At 40.4% G+C, this 20,989-nt stretch overlaps 1 protein-coding gene and 1 long non-coding RNA gene across 2 annotated transcripts; one reads left to right on the plus strand and one right to left on the minus strand.

The window, feature by feature from the left end:
- Positions 1-8,099: 8,099 nt before the first annotated feature.
- LOC113011284 (uncharacterized) lies at positions 8,100-8,679 on the minus strand. The gene is made up of 2 exons (XR_003270508.1): positions 8,390-8,679; positions 8,100-8,307 (listed from the first exon to the last, which is right to left on the minus strand). It is a non-coding gene; the product is annotated as an uncharacterized LOC113011284 (long non-coding RNA).
- A 2,799-nt stretch (positions 8,680-11,478) lies between these two features.
- On the plus strand, positions 11,479-20,342 carry LOC113010754 (cell surface A33 antigen-like). Its single transcript, XM_026149964.1, has 3 exons — positions 11,479-11,765; positions 19,248-19,607; positions 19,846-20,342. The coding sequence occupies exons 1-3, from the start codon at positions 11,696-11,698 to the stop codon at positions 20,088-20,090; spliced, it is 675 nt and encodes a 224-aa protein (XP_026005749.1). The 5' UTR covers positions 11,479-11,695; the 3' UTR covers positions 20,091-20,342.
- Positions 20,343-20,989: the final 647 nt, after the last annotated feature.

Consider the following 20,989-nt stretch of genomic DNA (forward strand, 5'->3'; position numbering starts at 1 on the left):
TGGGACTTTTTGTGCTCAGGACTTGCTGCTGTCTCTTTATCATGTTATTGCTTTGGAGCTGCATTCCTTATCTTCAGGGAGGAGTGAGCTCGCTTGTGAGGTTGAGAAACACATGGCACTGTAAATAAGTCAGCCAGAAACTTGGCCTGCATGTTTCCAATGATGTTAAACTATAACTTTCTTCCGACTGTTGCATGTGGAAAATTGATACAGGTCTGCTTTTCACCTGAAAGTGACAAACTAAAACATGTTCATTATCATCACTGTTTAATCAACACACATCTCTCTCTCTCTCTCTCTGTCTGTGTTTGTGTGAACAATCCTTTCTTAAAAGCAGAAAATGACATTGTAGTTGTTTTTCGGCTGATCAACACAAAACCTTTTTCCTATGATTATTTCTCTTCGTCTACAATGTAGTAATTTGTCTCTTTTTCACTCTTTTTTTTTTTTTTCTTCACAATAGCTGGTGGTCTGCAAAATCACCGCTCTCACTCACAATCAGAGGCAATCACTTTTGCACAGTGCACAAAAACACTGTGATGTCAGACACATTCACACTCACTTTTTCATCTGCATAAATAAATCATATGGCTGGAGATATGTGCCATGGTGATCCATAAGCATGATCACCAGTTTATTTAATTATTTTTAATCCAACAAAACAAATAAACAAAAACATGATGCTGATGCTACACACACACACACACACACGAGTCAAGGTGCAGAAAAACTGCTCATGGAAACGCTGCACACTCTCTGTTTCCCTCTCTTTGAGTAGTTCTCAGACAGCTCTTGATCTGATAATGTGTAGCTTGCTCATCAGCTCAAAAAACAAAAACAAAACTGCAACGCGACATCACACAGTAGTTGCATGCTCTGCCCACAGTGGCAAAGTCTTACACTTACATATTCAACACAGCTTCTCCATCATGTATTTTTAGATGTTTCATACAGGGTTGAGCATATTAGTTGTTTTCACAGGTGTGCTGTATATCTCAACAATGGCTCATAATAAGACGACAGTCTTCCACACAGGTCAAGTGCCTCTATGCACTTCATGAGTTTAAATATTTATCTATATCACTTCACCTCACATGTCATTGTACTGAATTTAAGCAACCACAAGCTTAATGTAGATTACTTTTAACAACTATCCACCTCAATTAAATCTATGGTCTGGCACACAGGCTGCTGTCGATCAGGGCAAGCTACAGAATAAACATTGTGTCAGCAAGGGGTGGGGGGAAAGCCATTCACCAGAGCATATCTTAAGTGCTGCTGATGTGGGCTGGCCTTCTCCACAGCTCTCCAAGGCTGGTGTGTTTTCTGAAAACTTCTAACATTTGAATCTCTTCCATTTATAAGCCTGCGATTAACCGCACGGCTCAGGTCCGCGTGACCGCGCTCGCGTGAACCCGCGCAGCTGTGGAGCCGTCGCTCTCTCTCTTTTTTACATAAATACTTTGTGCTGCCAGGAGCAAAGTCCAGCACAAACGTCTGTCTCCCTCCGACTCACTCTTGGTTGCTTAGAAACCCATGATAACAACAACAGTCGGTGTCACAGACCACATGTTCTGCTCCGCACACACAACAACAACAACAACAACAACAACGACGACGACGACAATGACAACAACACAAAATTGGCCTACTGTCCAGCACAATCTGGACCCCGCGGAACTTCTCAACACCCCACTGAGCGGTGGAGAACTCACAACAGTACCCCACACAGCGGTCTGTATTTCGCCCCACTAAGACGGCGAACCAAAAAAAGTTCGAACTGCGCAACTCTGCGACTTAATGCTTCTGTACAAAAAACCCCACTGAGCGGCCTTGTACATCGCCCCACTTAGACGGCGAATTTTAGCCCCACTAAGCGGCCACGGACAACGCCCCACTGAGCGGCGAAGACGTAATTTTAGCCCCACTAAGCGGCCACGGACAACGCCCCACTGAGCGGCGAAGACGTACAGTTATAGAGTTGGACTCTAAACTTACTCGGTGTTGCTTAGCGTGTAATATCAGCCTCGAATCCCGCCAATCGCCATTCATCGAGGAGAAAAGACATACAGCGAATCCACAGGAACTTCCTGGCTGACGTCAGTCTTTCAGCGTGCCTCTCCTCCCCTCGGTGAATGCGATTCCAGGGCTCCGGCATCGAAGGACCAATTAATGATAGGTTTGTAGCTTGAACCTATTCGCTGGAACGTTAAGACAATATAATTACACTGCAAGCAAGACACAAGTAGGCAAACTTCTTCATGTTACTCGTGCACGGGAGAGAACCAGACAGAGCGCCGTTCCTTCGCTTGACCCCAGTAGCTCTCGTCCGTCCTCCCATACACTGTCCTTTTATTGAGGTTACATGAATATGCATAGGTTCATTAACATACGACGTCTACATACAAACAAAGAGTACCTTGCCTGTGTGTGTGTGTGTGTGTGTGTGTGTGTGTGTGTGTGTGTGTGTGTGTGTGTGTGTGTGTGTGTGTGTGTGTGTGTGGACTGCTGATCAAAGGGTCAAACATCCTTGGTCAGGAAGAGGGTAGCCTCCCCCTCACCCTAGATGGTTCATCCTAGATAACACGGTGAGGAAGTCCTGCAGTTCATCTAAACAAAGAGCACTTAGACTAGAACAGACGCAACTACGTTAATCCTACCATAAAACAATAAGACACGGTATGACCTCTCATGCTCCCAAAGTGCTGTCTAATACACACAAAGTTTGCAGACTATCAAGGATCAAAACCTCTACCAATCTACAACTAATTACAAAACTCTAAGCATATATAAGTAAATATTTCTAAGCATAAATGACAATCAACAATACAAATCTAACATAGGCAAGTATATTTCTCCTTTTTTTTATCAAGAAGCAAAGACAAAAAGGAAAAAAAAGAAACGGGGCAGGATTCGATGGTTGAATCATCCGTCCCCACCAATGCCAAAACCAAATCTACGCCCTTGGTTTGGGGGATGCGTGTTCATACTGGAGTGCAAAATTAAAACCAAGATGGACAAGAAAAGTCAGAGGTCCTCAGTTAAGAAAAAAGAGACTGGGCGGGTGTGAGATCCGGCTCTTTCGGCTCGACTCACTAAAAAGAGCCGGCTCTTTCGGCTCCGAACCGGCTCTTCAGGTTGTTTTGTTGCTTTAATTAATTAATTATTCACAATAATATAAAATTATGCACAAAAGGAATTACTAACGTAAAAAAGTGGTTTTATTTATATATGTTTATATATAAATATATGCGGTGGCCCCTAGAGACAAAACACGTACAAACTCCAAAGCACATTTCTAGCATGAACTGAACTTCCAAAGCAGAGCTACTAGATCACTTAAATTACACAATTGAAAGCATGTGTGTGTTGTTTGTGTATTTATACACAGGCACTCAAATATATTCAAATAATTTTAAAAAAAAGTTCTTTTTTACTTGTAACTTTTTTTTTTTTAATCTGTGAAGTATTTTTAAATCCAGTGTTTCTAATAGCGGAACATTTGGGGTACCTCAGGGGGTGGAGCAAATCTTCTGCTGATTAGAAGGTTAGTGTTTTTAATCCCTGGCTGCTTGAGCCTGCTTGCAAAATATCATTGGGCATGCAGGTTAGTGTTCTGGGGAAGATATTGACCCCGTTTCTCTCCAATGCATTCATCAGAATATGAATGTGTGTGAATGTTAGACAGACAACGCTCTAGATTAAAAACACATCAGATTAAAACAAATGCTTGTATAAATAAGGCAAGTTTTGTAAAGCGTTCTGAGTGCTCAGATTGCATGGAAAAGCATTATATAATAATGCGTCCATTTATCATGACCCAGTACAAATATCAGGAAACACAAAAACTGTTTGTGTGCAGCTTGTTGTACACTGGAACTGTCACGTGTGATCATGGGGACCCAGGATTCAGTTCAAAAACAGGGTTTATTCACACAATCATGCAGAACAGGGGAGATTGTAGGATCAGAGCTTTGGGGGTGCTGAGCACCCAGAGAGCTGCCCAGCCAATGAGACTTCTTCCCTGTCTCTTTCGGTCCCTGCATCCTCCCTGTCCTCGTCGTCTGTTGTCTTCGTCTCCGTTATCAGTCATCATAATTTTACCATCTCTGTGCACGTCTGCAAATTTCTTTATTGAATCATAAGATTCTTAAATTCATCAAGTCTCTCTGTGCCTGGGTCCTTGTCACAAAACATGAGATCACTGTTTTGTACATTTTAACACAACTTAATCTCCACATTTGTGAAAGAAAAGCAAAACACTTTTTTGAAAAGTCTGTAAAAAAAACCATCAAATCTGATAAAGGTTATTTAAATGCTGCAAACGAAGAATGGATTGGAATAAAAAAAAAAATACATATCCTAACCTTAATTAGGGAGAATAATGAATGATGCTCATAGTGAGTAAAAAGTAAACTGAGTGCAGTTTTTGGACAGAGATTCACTTTTAATGTGTATAATATAATACAGATACATAAAAACACTCTAGAAACAGAATAAATTATTATAAATAAATTATCACAAAATACTAAAAAAAGAATATAAAAATGGTGCCTGTGGTAGACTGTATACAATGCATGAAAAAATCTTTACTGCAGATACTAATTTTGTGTTGTAAGATTTATGAGTTTCATGCTTTCATAGTGGTCCTTGGGAGAGCTTGACATTTTTTTATCAGGTGGTCCACACTGTAAAACGTTTGAGAAACACTGATAAGTGTATGTGTTCTTTCGGAAACATTTAAAGCTGCTGTACAGAATCTTTGAAACAAGCTTAAAACATTTTTAGAAACAGAGCATCTGCTTCTCTCTACAGCTCACTCACTCACTTCACTCACTCTCCTCACTCCACCAGGGCTGTTTGGCACCTTCTGATACTGTGCAAATGTGATGTACGTACTGCGGCACAGACAAGTGGACAGTCCAAAAGTTGGCTGAGGTTTTAGTAGAGTTGTGGCTGAACCACATAAAAATATATCATTAATTTTAATCTCCCCAATCCATTATAATGTTATATGAGTATGAGTAAAATCTGGTTTTTTCTCTTTGTCAGTTTAACAGCTGTCAGTTGCCTGTCACTATTCCCTGTCTGTTCTCTTACCTGGTTCTTCCTGACCTTGTACTTTCTCCTCATGTTCCCCTCTTTCCTCTCTCCTTCTTCTGACTGACAACCATACACAAATAGATTGTATTCAATTAGATAAAAAAATAAATTAATATAAAAAAATACTATTAAGATCACTAACAAAAAGTCCTCTTTCAGTGTACTTTCAACCAAAAGGCAAATAACCAAACCACACGAACATCTAATAAAATATATAGATATTGAAACACTGATCTAACATTATTCTTGATTAACGGATCATTTGATTTTACACTTTTACCTGGATGTGGCTCCTTTTTTTGAAAAAACTTCCTTATGTCCATTATGAACCTGGCTGTCTCTCTGTACACACACACAACAGGAGTTATAAGGTTAATGGGCATTCAGTCAGTTAGCTAGTTAGTATCCATTTCAAACAGGACAGTGGTAACAGCAGCAGGCTACAGACAATTCTAAGTTTTAGATTTTAAATAGTCTGTATACATTTCAATGGGAGCAACAGGACGGTCAAATGTCGCTGATTTTACTACAGAGCAGGACGGATTGTAGGGTAGCAAACATCGTCGGAAAACACGTTTTCAACACTGCAGGTTACCTGGTGTAATGTTTTTCAGCTAAAAAGAAACATGGTCTGACTCCTACCTAACTATATAAAGATGCAGCCAACATGTCCCGTTTTCAGCCAGGCACTCACACCGCAGCTCCGCTGCGTCTCACAGTAGGGGAGAGGCGAACTGGAACAAAGCTTTTGTTATCTTGTGGCTACACAATCCAGCAAGTACCAACGACCGGATTTGGTGTGTGATAGTAACAGGTAGATGAACTTTTTTTTAATTATTTGAATATATTTGAGTGCCTGTGTATAAATACACAAACAACACACACATGCTTTCAATTGTGTAATTTAAGTGATCTAGTAGCTCTGCTTTGGAAGTTCAGTTCATGCTAGAAATGTGCTTTGGAGTTTGTACGTGTTTTGTCTCTAGGGGCCACCGCATATATTTATATATAAACATATATAAATAAAACCACTTTTTTACGTTAGTAATTCCTTTTGTGCATAATTTTATATTATTGTGAATAATAAATTAATTAAAGCAACAAAATGTTGGGAATTAAACCAATGGGTCCCTTTCCAGCTGAGGCTGGAGGACGCCCATCTCCAGAGCCTGCTGCAGTCTCAGTCAGAGGCCTCAGCGATGTTTGGTTATATCACGTCTCAACCAGAGGTCTGCGCTCCGCTATCTGGTTCTGCACCTGCCAAACCTGATCCACAACATTCGGCACTGCCTGGACCTGCCATAGCACGACCAGGACCTCCTGCACCTGCCACTCCAGGTACCGTCTCCACCTGCCATGCCTCATCAGTGCTGGTCACCTACCAAGCCACCCAAAGGTCTTCACCCACACCTCGACTAGCCTCCAGCCCTGCCACACCTCTGTCAGCCGTCCTCCTGAACTGCTTCTTCTCTGCCGTTGCTGTCTGCCACACAGCCTGGGTTTTGATTAGTCAATATATGTATTTTTGAATTTCTCCCTCTCAGTGTCTAGTCTTCTGCCTTCCATTTGTACAGTTACTGACCTGGATGTCTCTGTGTCACCAGCCTGTATAACTTTATCTACTTACCACTTATTCTCCTTATGAGGATCTGACCTGATATGTTCAATATGCTGCTGAGAATATAGCCTAGAAGAAGCGTATAGTATAGCTTTTATTTTGGAAAGAGCCATTTCTCTGTAAAACTCTCTTTTCAAAAGATGAGTGATTTCTCAATCAGATTTATTTTTATTTATTTTGTTGTTTCAGCAACATTAAATTTAAAAACTGTACTTTGAGTTAAAATATAATGGATTGGAATTGTAAAGTGCTTTACAATTCCACTATTCATTCACTCTCACATTCACACACTGGTGGAGGCAATCCACGGTTGTAGCCACAGCTGCCCTGGGGCAGACTGACAGATATTGCAGCGGGGCTGCCATATCGCGCCATATCTCTTTCTGTGATATTCTTATTAAGGTAAATATTTTATTAATGTGACAAGATCACTATGTATATTTCACTGAATTAGATGTTATAAGGGTGGAGAAAGTCTGGATGCCCCAGTGAGTCATGAAGGTACTACAGGTGGGCCACAGTAAAAACTGAAATTCAGGTTGAAATTAGTCACAAGTGTGTTAAATTACACATTCATCTGAATGTATTTATTTATATAAAAAGTGAATTAATAATAAAAGGTGGTGATATCACTGACTGCTCTGACCTATATTTACTGCTCTGTAAGAACAGATCTTTATTGTCACTGTTACAAAAACAATGAAACACAGCTATTGAAGTTTGTGTGTCAGTGGCAGGTGGGTCACACATTGACTTTAACACTTTGCGTTTGATTGATTAGATTGAGGATTTAGCTTTGGGTGGAGTGTGTGGGATTTTCTGTTTTTTGAGTGGAAGGAACACCACCCTTGTTTTTTGGGAATTGGTGACTTAAAATATTTTCAGTTTTAGTATTTGGACTTTAAGTCGAATAAAGAATAATGCAGCAAATGTTTACACAGTTACTTACAGATTATTATGTTGGTGCAGCTGTCTGCTCAGCTTTGCACTTTTTGATGGACTCAAAGAGATCTGAAGTTTTCTTCTGCCCTTTACAACAAATCTCACACGTAGGAAATCAAAGCTCTTTGTTGGTTTTAAGTAATTAGAATGTATCAAAGCTCAAATGTTTTATGGTTATGTAATTGTTCATTTTAAAGAAATACAAATGTGCTAAAATCCCCTGAAACACTTTGTTTTATTTCCCGTCACTAATTCCAAAGTGTTTACTGTTAATCTGACAACAGCTTCTTTTTTCTGTTCTCCCACTTCAGCACAGAGAAAGGAAGTGAATATTCACAAGTACACACATTAACAATAATCTTTGAAATCACTTCACAAACAGAGAGATGATTGTCACGGCTAATGGAAGGTATGGACTCAAGCGCGGAGCTCTGGGTTGAAGCAGACAGTGCGTTTATTTACAGTGCGTGAAAGATAGTCCTTAAACATCAATATATCCAACAATTGTCCTTTTTCTAAGTTCCCAGTCGTGGTGAAGGTGAGTTTTCCCGTGAGGTCTGTGTGCGCTCCTTCCGTGAGAGCTCCTCCTCCCGAAAACGCCCGTGACTCCTTTACTCCACTCCTCCGTCTCGTACTTCCCCAATCTGAAAGTCGAGCAAACACAACAACGGGTGAGAAGGCTTGCCTGGCCACGCGGGTGACAAGATCACGCGCACACTTAGCTACCGAGCTCCGAGTACAATCCAGCGTCGACTGCCGTCTGGACACATCGTTAAATACCTCCGTCTAGTGAGGAAAGATTAGCGACAGCTGGAGCCGACGATTACACTTCCGGGTCAGAGATCGGCCTTTCTCACTCTCTCGGAGACGCCGTTCCTCAGCAGCCAGACCCGCAGAGTAGGGAGGGAGAGAGAAAGAGAGGAGGGCATACACACACACACACCACAAACAAACAAGCAGGTCGTCCGGGAAGACCGTCTGACCGTGACAATGATGATGACAAAACAACAGAAACATTTTAAAAATAGCTCCATGTTTAGGTAGAGCTTGTTTTACAGATGATGATGTACGTAAACTGTACACACTAGCAGGAAATGAATGAGTCCATCTGTACCAATAATACTCACTGAACCAGTTTGACCAGGATACTGATGAACACACATACATGCAAACACACACATACTCAGTGCTGCTGATGATCGGACAATTGTAATCAGTAAATTATTGATTTATTGATTGATCAGATCAGTCTGAGGTGACGACTTTCTTCTTTCTGAGACTCACTTCTCCACAAACTCAAAGCTGACTTTAAAGATTCCTCCAGATGTTTTCAGAGCAAACACTATCAGATCCATGTGTTATTGTTTTAATTTTTTCAGGAAATGAAGGCAAGAATAGATCTTTGCTGTAACTTGTTTTGAGCAGCCACATATCCCACATAGTCAGCATTCAGTTTACTGAGAAAGCACAAACCACTACTTGTTTCTGTTCTCACAGATGTTCACAGACTTGGCAAAGTTTTGTCTGTAGACACTGACAGCTGGAGTGGGCAGTGTAAAACTGATTCATTTTGATTTTAAATTAATTGTAACTTTTTTTTCTGATTTAAATCTGTTTTTCAACCCTTAAGATGTTTCCTGACATGATTGTGGTTATGAGCCGATGACGTTATGCTGAGAAAAACTACCAGATGGAGACAAGAACAGGATAAAGTAAGTGGCTTTGATCACAGTCAGTGTTTAAGATTTTTACTAATAATGTTTTTGTTTTTGAGTTGTGTGTGTACAATTAAATATAAATAGTGCATATTTTATGTGAGCCTAAGCATGTTAACATGGGGTTTTATTGTTATTCATTAGAACAAGTTGATGTAAATTCACAGAGTGCAGTGGGAAGTTGTCTCCACATCTACCTGTGTCAGTGAAATAAGTTCACTTCCTGTTATGGTCACACCTTAGTTTGCATTTTTGAAATTTGTTAATCAAATCTCTGAGCGTACAGTGGTTTCTCTGTGGCAAGATCTCAGATCTGGGTGTGTCTGTTTAAAACAGCAGTTTACTGGTCAGTTCAGTCAGTTTGGTACAGAGGAAACTTGTTACAGGTCATCTTTACAGTTTTAGTTGGAAACATTTACTTTTGTAAACCAGATCTGTCGCTTGGAGATGGGGTGAGGAGTTGAGCCATCCGGGAGAGGCTCAGAATAGAGATGCTGCTCCTCCACATCGAAAGGAGCCAGATGAGGTGGTTTGGGCATCTGACTAGGATTCGTCTTGGACACGTCCTGGGTGAGATGTTCTTTGGATATCTCACTGGAATGAGACAGCAGACCCAGGAACCGCTGGAGAGATTATATCTTTTGTCAGTAGGAAGAGGGAGGACAGGCTTCTCTGCTTAGGCTGCTGTCCCCATATAAACAGAAGAAAATGGATGGATTGATTCATGTAAATCCTATTTTTTCCATCCTGATGATCAGAAGAATGTTGGAGGGCTTCAGAGATCCTTCAGAACAACAGTAAGTGTTTAAATTCTGTCTATCTAGGGTGGAGTGCCCACTCCAGATCAGGGATGAGACCCTGCTCCAAGTGGAGGAGTTTAAGTATCTTGGGGTCTTGTTCATGAGTGATTGGAGAAGGGAGCGGGAGACCGATAGACGGATTGGTGCAGTGGCTGCAGTGATGCGGACGCTGTACTGGTCTGTTGTGGTGAAGAGAGCTGAGCGTAAAAGCGAAGCTCTCAATTTAAATGGCCTGTATTTACCGGTCGATCTACACCCCTACCCTCACCTATGGTCACGAACTGTGGGTAGTGACCGAAAGAACGAGATCGCGAATATAAGCGGCGGAAATTAGCTTCCTCCAAAGGGTGGCTGACCTCTCCCTTAGAGATAGGTTGAGAAATTCGGCCATTCACAAGGGACTCAGAGTAGAGTGGCTGGGGAGAGGGAGGTCTGGGCTTCTCTGCTTGGGCTGCTGCCCCCACGACCCGGCCCCGGATAAGCGGAAGAAAATGGATGGATGGATGGATGGACATTATAAATAACATTTAGAATATTGGGAAGGGATTCATAATGGTGTTCTTTATAATTTCACAATATAGTGAAGTAAGATAGAAACAAGGTTAAGATAAAAATAAAAATAATTACTAACATTTTGACATTTTACAAAGAACAAATTGCATCGTAAATAAACAGTGCAGATTTTATTTAAGAAACTGAGTTATTTTCACAGTTTCATGGTTGATGGAGTCTTTAAAAGTTTTGTTCACATTTAGTGGAATCTAATGCTTTAGAAAATAAAGACTTCAGTTTTGTAAAGCTACTCCCATTTGTGTACATTTCTTGATAGTGTTATAGAAGAAACGCCCCAAAGCTAAACCTATCAAGTGCAGAATGTTTTTTTTTTTTTTTTGTGGATGGAATCAAAAGTTTTGTAGAAATCAAATGAGAAGTAAATAATCAATAAGGTCTAATACTATTCTTATATGATCAGAGATATACCAATTCCTCTGTTTGTGTCTCATCAGTTACGAAAGCTAAAGCTACCTTAATTGTATGAGCAAATATTTGGGTAGAAACTTTCTAGTCCTTATTAAGAAGTTAGACAGGACGCCAATCAGGAAAGTGTTTGAGGGCTTCATTTTTATATATTTACATTGTTGTACAGTGGAACGATTTTAAAGTCCTTTGGTCTCTAGCATGGAGCTGATTGTTTATGGATGAGAGCGGTTACGGAGATCATTCAAGAAACACTCAGAGCTGTTTTAGTTTTCACCTCTTTTCTTATGACTCACTTACTGTTCGTATAGCTCAGCATACCTGACGTCACTTAAATGCGACTACCTTAAGAGAACTGAACGCAAGTTTGAAGTTGAAACGATCGGCTGAAGCTCAAATAATCTTTGTCTTGCTTAAACTTTAAATTGAATCTCCTGTAGTTACTTTTTAAAAGTCATAGTCTGTTATTCGCAGAAAATATCATCAGACTAGCACATTTAGAACAAACTTGTCCGATCATCAGAAAGAAGAACACGGAAATGTCTGCTGTAACTGCGTCACTCTGCTCCACTTTGCTGTTTTTTGGCATCTTCGTGTTTGTCTCGGCAGGTGAGGTTAATAAACCAAAATTTTCCCCTCTGAGATAAAAAAAGGAAAAAATGGTATCTTTGTCGTTTACGTGGTGCCAATACTTCACAAATAATTAGTTTCATGTCGATTCCATTTGTTTGTGTCCGTGAATGCATCACGAGGCTGGGTGTGGTCTACTTGTTTTATCGTAGAGTTAGAATGTTTGCTATCTGTACCACTGTGGGGACTGTCCTTCTGACTAAAGTGAGATCTGTGGTTAAAATGATGGCAGTGCACAGATTCTGTGCTTTAATCGGTCTGTGGCGTCTGTTTTCAGTCTTTTGAATATGTGGCTTTACAGCTGAAGGCCCCATCCAAAGTTGTGTTTCTTAATGTTTACAGGCCTCCCAAATACTGCACAGACTTTTTTAATGACCTCAGTGAACTGCTGTCTGTGATCTGTGTTGATTTTGACTGTGTAATTATTGTTGGGGATTTTAACATTCATGTGGACAACTCTCAGGACAAAGGGACTAAAGACCTGAGTAACACTCTGGGCAACTTTGGGCTGACTCAGCATGTAACAGAGGCCACACATAATAGAGGACACACTCTTGACCTACTGATCTCCAAGGGCCTGATCATTTCAAAGGTTACTGTGTCTGATGTGGGCCTGTCTGATCATTACTGTGTTTTCTTTGAAAGTAAAATCTCAGCCCACACAAATATATCAACAACAGTGATCACAAAACGGTGTATAACTGAACACAGTAGTGCAATTTTTAACCAGGTCTTCCCATTAACACCTGACCTGCCCAGAGGGTCAGTCAATGAGCTCGTCAATAGCTTCAATGCTAACATGTTAAATGTAATGGACACTATTGCTCCCATTAAGGTGAAGGTTATCTCTGGAAGGAAAAAGTCTCCATGGAGAAACTCCACACTGGTGAAAAATGAAAAAAGAGAGTGTAGGAAAGCTGAGCGCAGATGGAGAAAAACAAACCTCCAGGTTCATTATGACATTTATAAAGAGAAACTTCACAATTTTAATTTACAACTGAGGAATGCAAGGAGGTCCTACTTCTCTGACATCATCACTAAAAACAGCCATAATGCTCGGGTCTTATTTTCTACAGTTGACAGGCTAACGAACCCTCCTGTGTCAGTGGCAGCTGAACTTCATTCGACCATGGCCTGCAATGACTTTGCCAAATTCTTCACTGAAAAAATCCAAAAAATTAGACAAGCAATTGGTACATCAACAGCAGATCCAGGATATGTACTGTGTCCACCGAAAAACTGTTTAAACACCATCAAACAGTTTCACCCGATTAACAGCAAAGACCTGGAGGACATCTTAGGTCAACTGAACTCCTCCTCCTGCTGTTTAGATGTCCTGCCAACAAGTTTTTTCAAAAAGGTCTCAAAGACTTTAGAGTCAGACCTGTTACAGATCGTCAACTTTTCTTTATTATCAGGTGTGTTTCCAGAATCACTAAAAACTGCTGTAATCAAACCTATACTGAAAAAGGACAATCTTGACAAGACACAAATGAACAACTACAGGCCGATCTCAAATCTCCCGTTTTTAAGTAAGATCATTGAAAAAGCAGTTTCTCAACAGCTCAGTTACTTCTTAAAACAGAATAATTGCTACGATGCCTTCCAGTCAGGTTTTAGACAGAACCACAGCACTGAAACCGCTCTGACCAAAGTGTTTAATGACATATGTCTGAATACAGACAGTGGAAAAATGTCAGTCCTAGTTTTACTGGATCTCAGTGCAGCATTTGATACAGTTGACCACAACATATTACTCAAACGACTGGAGAACTGGACAGGTCTTTCAGGAACTGTACTAAACTGGTTCAAAACATACGTAGAAAACAGGAAATACTTTGTATCAATAGGTAACTTCACATCTGAGCAGACAAGTATCACATGTGGAGTTCCACAAGGTTCCATCTTGGGACCCCTTCTGTTTAACATCTACATGCTCCCACTGGCACAGATTATAAACAACAACAAAATAAACTATCACAGCTATGCAGATGACACACAAATATATATCACAATGTCACCAGGAGACCGAGGCCCTGTACAGGCTCTCGGTAAATGCATTGAGGAAATCAATGACTGGTTGTGCCACAATTTTCTCCAGCTAAACAAAAACAAAACTGAGGTAATAGTCTTTGGCGCCAAAGAAAAACGATTACAGGTCACCAGAGAACTTCAATCTATACATCTAAAAACCACAAACCAGGCGAGAAATTTGGGTGTAGTGATGGATGCAGACCTAAACTTAGAAAAACACATTAAGACAATAACAAAATCAGCTTACTATCACCTCAAGAATATATCAAGGATAAAAGATCTGATGTCTCAACAGGACCTGGAAAAACTAGTCCATGCATTCATCTTTAGTAGGCTTGATTACTGTAACAGCATCTTTACAGGTCTACCTAAAAAATCAGTCAGACAACTACAGCTCATTCAGAACTCTGCTGCTCGAGTCCTCACTAAGACCAAAAAAGTGGACCACATCAGTCCAGCTCTGAGGTCCTTACACTGGCTGCCTGTCCGTCAGAGGATAGACTTTAAAGTTCTGATGCTGGCCTATAAAGCTCTGAATGGTTTAGGACCAAAATACATCAGTGACCTCCTGACCCAGTATGAACCTTCCAGATCCCTCAGGTCATCTGGATCCGGTCTTTTATCAGTTCCCAGAGTCAGAACCAGACACGGAGAAGCTGCATTCAGCTTTTATGCTCCTTATATCTGGAACAAACTCCCAGAAAGCCTCAGATCAGCTGAAACACTCAGTTTATTTAAATCCAGGTTGAAGACTCACCTATTCTCAGCTGCATTTGAATAAAGCACCAAATCCACACTTTAAGCTTAAATTTCAAAACTTACATTTAACTACTGATTTTATCTACTGTTCTGATTTTATCTGTTTTGATTTTATATACTGTTGTTTGTTTGTTTGTTAATTAGTTAGTTAGTTTATTTGCTTGTTTTATTCAATTTTAAATCATGCTTTTTATTTGTTCTTGTTTCTAATGTCTCTGTAAAGCACTTTGAATCACCTTGTTGTTGAATTGTGCTATACAAATAAACTTGCCTTGCCTTGCCTTGCTTTGTTGCTCGTGTTGTTGTTGGTCTGCCAGCCAGCCGGGGAGCAGAGCTAAGGGCTAACATACCAAAAGCTCCCGAGTGTTAAAAACAAAGACAAGTATCGCTACAGTCACTGTCTTTGCTTTTCGTGCTTTAGTTTTTGATCTTTGAAGTTTTTTTAGGTTCTCTTGTTCTTTGTAAACTCTGCTATCACTTCCTGCTCTTTTTTTCACCTGCCAACCAATGAACATTCAGAAATGGCCTACGTCATCTGGCTTCCAATGACGTACAGTCAGGTGGGTGACCCTCCTCAACCAAAAAGTGGATGGACAGGTTTGTGGGACAATAAAACCAACTTAGTGTGTGAAGACTTGTTGGAACACTGCAGGATAGAACCGACCTAAATCCTCTGACCGCAGGAATTTGGCTCACATATGATGACGCAATTACCATCTCCATCATACTTGTTAGATGAGAGAAGGCAAGGAGTTGCAGAAAAGGGTGCTGGGTAGGAGTGCTGTAGATGTGATGGTGCAGGATAATGGACAGGTGGATGTGACAGTGGAGTAGACTGTCAACATCTGAGGAGTTCACTATAAGTCTTGGCTTCTTGGCTTTTGACTTCGTCTCCTTATCAGCGATTATGAAGCGATATTGTTTGAGTGGCGACACTTATCCACATACGTTCTATAGATTGGCATCTTGCGGCATCATAACAGTAGCTGGAGGCTGCGGTGAAGCAGGAGGAAGAGGCTGCACTAGTAAAAGATGAGTAAAGACCACAGGAATTGTAGATACAGAGGGCTGTAAAGGCACAGCTTCAGATGTTAATATAGTTGATACAGAGGAGTCTGCCTGTTCTTGTTGTGCTGCATGCTAAGCCTGATATATGTGTAGGTGAATCCCTTGTAGCTGTTGTTGGACTGTGAACCACAACAAGGTAACTGCACGCTAGTTGAGGGAGACAACTGTAATGTGGCTAAAATGCAGCTTTGTGGCATGAAGGGTAGGACAGGTGAGCACTCTGTGGATATGAAATCAATTTGACCATTTAGTCCATTTCCACTTAAATTAGATCAGCCTTCAAACTCTTTCATCTTCTGGTTTCTTGTCTACCAACATGCATCCAGCCACTCCCATCTATCATCTGGACTACAGGATATCTCGCAGTTTTCCCCAGGCTATAGGTGTCACTGCATTAATTGGTCTCAGTGGAGATGTTTGCCTTATTGTGCTGATTACAGGACAATGACGAGGGAGGTTAGGTGAGTTTAAGGCTACGTCCACACCTACACGGAGATTTTCAAAAACTCAGTTTTTGCGTTTATGTGTGGACGAAGAAAACGGAGAAAGCACAGCATCAAAGGTGTGCGGCTTTTTTGATGTTACAAGGGCGGACTTACAGAAAATACTGTTAGTGTTAATTTTACTCTCTGCAGTGTTTAAATGTTTACATATACACATGAAGTTACTGTCCCTCCACACATAGGACTCAGTTCTGCTTCTATGCACCATCTTTGTTTACTCTTTCCCACCCAGGCTTCTAGACTTCTGATTGGCCAACATTACTACACGGTTAGGAATATATCGCCAACTGTTGCTTTGGCAGGTTCCTGGCAGCGTTTTCCTTCATTTTTGGCGCGGGATCTTAAAAAAAAACAAAAAAAAAAAACAGAAAATCTCCGTTTTCAAAAATACCACACTAGCTGTCCATGCCACACTAGCCTGGATAGATTTGAAAAAGGCGTCCGCGTCCACACTAGAGTTTTCAGTCGTTTTCACAGAGTGTGCGTCCATATTGAAATGGCCAAAAATGCTTACGTTCCAGTACTGCACATGCGTGCCGTTTATTTACTTTCCGGCTCTTTGAAACGTCGCGGTAGGATGTTGAAGAAAAGTACAGTTTTTTTAAATGGACTAACAATGAGGTGGAGTTGTTGCTGAGAGTAACGCAAAATTACAAAATTGCAAAAGCGAGTGAGAATTAAAGAATTTGAAGAAAAGCTATCTGGAGCATTTACAAACTGATATTAATCTTTAATAGGGCTGTCAAAATTGAGAGCAAGCAAGCCGCCATCTTGGTTGAATTGGTCACATGACTGCATCATATGACTAAAATGCGTCATCGTTTTAGAAAGTCTCTGTTTTTACTGTCCACACTGTGAAGTGAAAGCACAGCTTTCAAATGTATGCGTTTTCGAGAGAGTTTTGAAAATGCTGTGTTTTACATCAGCAAAAACGCCGTCTCAGTGTGGACAGGAGGCCAAAACAGAAAGTAAACAATGTGTTTTTACGATGCTTTAAGGACCATTTCTGAAAACTGCATTGAAACGCTGGTGTTTACAAGTCTTCTGTAAGACAGACTGCAGCTACCTAAGAATTTGGGTAATTGTCTTCAAAAAGTCCCAGAGACACGTTAAACACTGTTTTAATCCAGTCTTAATCCAGCCATGACTGAAAACATTCTGTTATAGCGTGTGAGTGTGGGCTCCTGGAAAAAATAAATATTGAATATTGAATGAAATATTATTGGATGGACAATAATATGACCTTCTGCTGGGGTAGTATATGCTGCACAAGCAATATTTCACAATCTGTCCACCAGAGGGCGCTGTAGACCATAAATTTGCCTCCATTTTGTGAGGTTTGCAAGTTTTCCAATAGTAGCGCACAACTGTGGCAAAACTTCCAACAGCTATAGAGTAGAACAGCCATTTAACTGATTGTTTTTACAGCTTGATGCTATTAAAATAAACCACAAAAGCAATCTTAGTGATGTAATATCAGGAGTTCTATAAATAATCAATTAAAGAGATATTTAATCTTAACATTTGCAACCAGTTATAACCAGCATCATGATACTTAAACTGGCAAACATATAACATTTACAGATTTATTAACATGCAACTCAATCACAAAAACCTTTATTACAACTGTGACACTGTGACTGCTCCATTAAGAGACCAGATGCAGAGTGCTGCTGACCACTGGCATAAAGCTCCTTTGGGCGTGCTTGGCTATTGTGTTTAGACGTCACAAGGCTTGATCAGAGCAGGGAGATTTACACAGTGTGTGTGTCAGTGTGATGTGTTGTAGTTTCAGGAGTCAGTATGCAGCTACAAAGCTTTTTGTTCAGTGTATACAAACAGCTGTAGCTCCATAAAGGCAGCATGCAGAGACTCAGTGTCTTATAATGAGAGGCTGCTTTCTCTCACACATTATGTTCACTTATTGTCAGCACATGTGTTTCTATCGATCTGTGGTCAGTGAAACATCTGTGATTTTGATCTGGTTTGTCAATCAGTTTTAGCTGCATTGTGTTAATTTGCAGCTCTGACACTGTGCCCCTGTCAGTGCACATGAGACAGATGTAAAAAGGTCTGCAGAATCTGTAGAGAATGTTATTTATTGTTCAGCATTGCTGGTTTGGTGGTGAGTGAGTGATGGTCATGGAGATCATATCCACTGACGGATGCACAGACCTCTGCAGGTTAGTCAGCAGCACCCTGACTGTCGTTAGGTATCAAGAGGAATTCTTGGACTCACTGTCAGACCCTACACTGGTGCAGTGGGTCCTTGGTTTGTCCTGGTGCACAACAATGCGGTGGTGAGAGTATGCAGGCAGCTGACCTATAACAAAGAAAGGATTTCACCAGGACACTGTAATTAGAAGCATCCCCCGATGTTGTCAGAGATCGATACAAACATGTGGAGGTCATACAAACTACTGAGAACCATTTTGAGTTCATACAATTAATTTTGGGGGTCTTTTTTTAACTTCAGCCCCCTGTAAGTTAATAACTTCCCATCATTTTGTTCTTAACACTTTACCCAAAGCATATCAGTGTAGATGTCAGCTTTGTTTATTTCCTCACTGCGATCTGATGTGTTTTAAAAGATTTCCTTTAATATCTTTGAGATATAATATATTTATAAAACAGCTGCTGTTATACACAATGAGCTCTTTGGTTGTTACAAACAGCACTGCTTTAACCCTCTGAGGTTTCTACTGAAGGTGATAAGTAAATCTAACCCTGTGCTATGGAAATAGGAGATTCTGGCTTTTTGAAAAATGCTCCAAACTATAAAAAGGAGAGAAAAAACACAAAAACAGAAAAGACACTTTGGCTTGAGCAGGAATAGAATTAAAGTTAGATCTGCTGAGGGTGGGTGTGCAGTGGCACTAAATGTGCTTGCAGCATTTTTCACTTTAATGATAGCTGGAACAAACAGTTTTTTCCTCCTCTTAGATTTCACTTAATGTAGCTCAGCAGCACCTTTATCTTCTCCTCATCCTCTCAATGATAACATCTCTCATTTTGTTCAGTATCACTGAACACAGCAACTCTCAGTGTGAACAATGTGTAATATAACCTCTCTGCTCTGTGTTGTTTCCTCTTTCAGACCAGAAAAACATCACAGCTGAGTCTGGACAGAACGTCACTCTGCCATGTCGAGCTTCAAACAACAATAACATCAGAGTAGTGGAGTGGAGCAGAGCTGACCTGAGAGACGAATATGTGCTTTTTTATAGAGATGAGCTCTTTGACCCACACAGCCAGCATTTATCTTTTATGAATCGAGTTGATCTGCAGGACAGACAGATGAGGGCTGGAGACGTGTCTTTGATTCTGAAGGATGTGACGATTAATGATAATGGAACATACGAGTGTCGTGTCAAGACAGGATCAAACCGTAGAAAAAGAGCTATTTTGGATGGTGACCCCATCAGCAACATCACCCTGAGTGTTGTTGATCCTCCAGGTGAGTGAGTAGAGTTGAGTGTGTGTGTGATCAGAGGTGAAGCTGCTTCCTGGTTGTTGATGTTTGTTTCTAAAGATGTTGTTGATGAGACTTTGTAGAAAGCAGCTGGTCTGAGTGATGTGATCAGAGTGCAGTAGATAATGTCTGACAGCAGTTTGAAGAGGAAATGGATTCTGTTCTGTTCTTCACTCATCACCTACCTGACAGCTGACACCTCACACCTGTTTCTCACCTGCAGGTCAGACAGGAGGAGACACAGAGGATGGAGGGAAGGAGGCTGGCTCTGTTGGACTGATCGTTGGCCTGACAGTAGCTGCTCTGCTTCTTTTTACTGGTGTTGTTGGTTTTTTGATCTACAACAAACGACGAAAACACAGTCAGCATTCATACCAGTCTCGTGATAAACCGAAACCTGTTGAAAATGGCTCAGCAATTCACACAGACTCAGAGAAGCCTGCATTGCTAAAACAAGCGGAAGGATAATGTGTGACTAAAGAAACTAAAACTATAGCATCCAAGTAGAAAATCAGAAGTTGTGCATGTTTCCAACGATATTTCACAGGATGGACGATGGTTTGATAAATAAGCTGTGCTTGGGCTTAAATAACAGAGGAGTTAGCATCAGTTCCCTCAATATTTTCACTTTTCCCTCAAGAAAGTAAAAAAAGTGATTATAAAACCAAGAAGAACACAAGTTGAGGTCGAAGAGCATCAAATCTGTTCAAGTTAGCTGGTCATCTCAGAGTAACATCTTGCATTCTTTTCATTTACATCTTGTTTGTATGTGGAACAGTTTGTTTGTGTTTAAAGAAAAGCAAGGAAATCTTCAAATAAGTTAAAAAAAAGTTGTTGTTTTTTTCACAGGACAGGTGAGTGAAAGTGAATACCTTCACTTTGACTCACCTGTCCAAAAAGCTCAACTTTCACTTATATAAAAATAAATAACCCTAGTATTCATGAATTCAGCCTTTTGTATGGTACAGTATCAGAATCATTGAATGTGTTTCATCGTCAGGCTGAGCAGCTACTGGTATGATCAAACTTGTTCTGTGAAGTTTGAACCACACAAAGTTCTTCTCATGTATTGATCAGCTGTTACAGTATAATTATACATAATTTCTGAGCTGGGTATGTACCTTTTTGTTATGTATTTTTTATATTCAATTTGTGTTTGTTGCTAATAAAGTTTTACAGTGTTGTATGTTTGTCTTACCTGATTCAAATTACGTGTTTTCTGTGGCTGTAAAACTAGTTTTTATATGCAGTTTTTTTTTTATCTGTAGAACCAGTTGATGCAGTTTTCACCTGGGCTGGACTAAATAGAACCAGGAACACTTAAATAATCCTGAGACTGTCTCCCTGCAGCAGCTAGAGAAATGCAC

This window comes from Astatotilapia calliptera, chromosome 3 (genome assembly GCF_900246225.1).
Source record: "Astatotilapia calliptera chromosome 3, fAstCal1.2, whole genome shotgun sequence".
Taxonomy (NCBI): Eukaryota; Metazoa; Chordata; class Actinopteri; order Cichliformes; family Cichlidae; genus Astatotilapia; species Astatotilapia calliptera.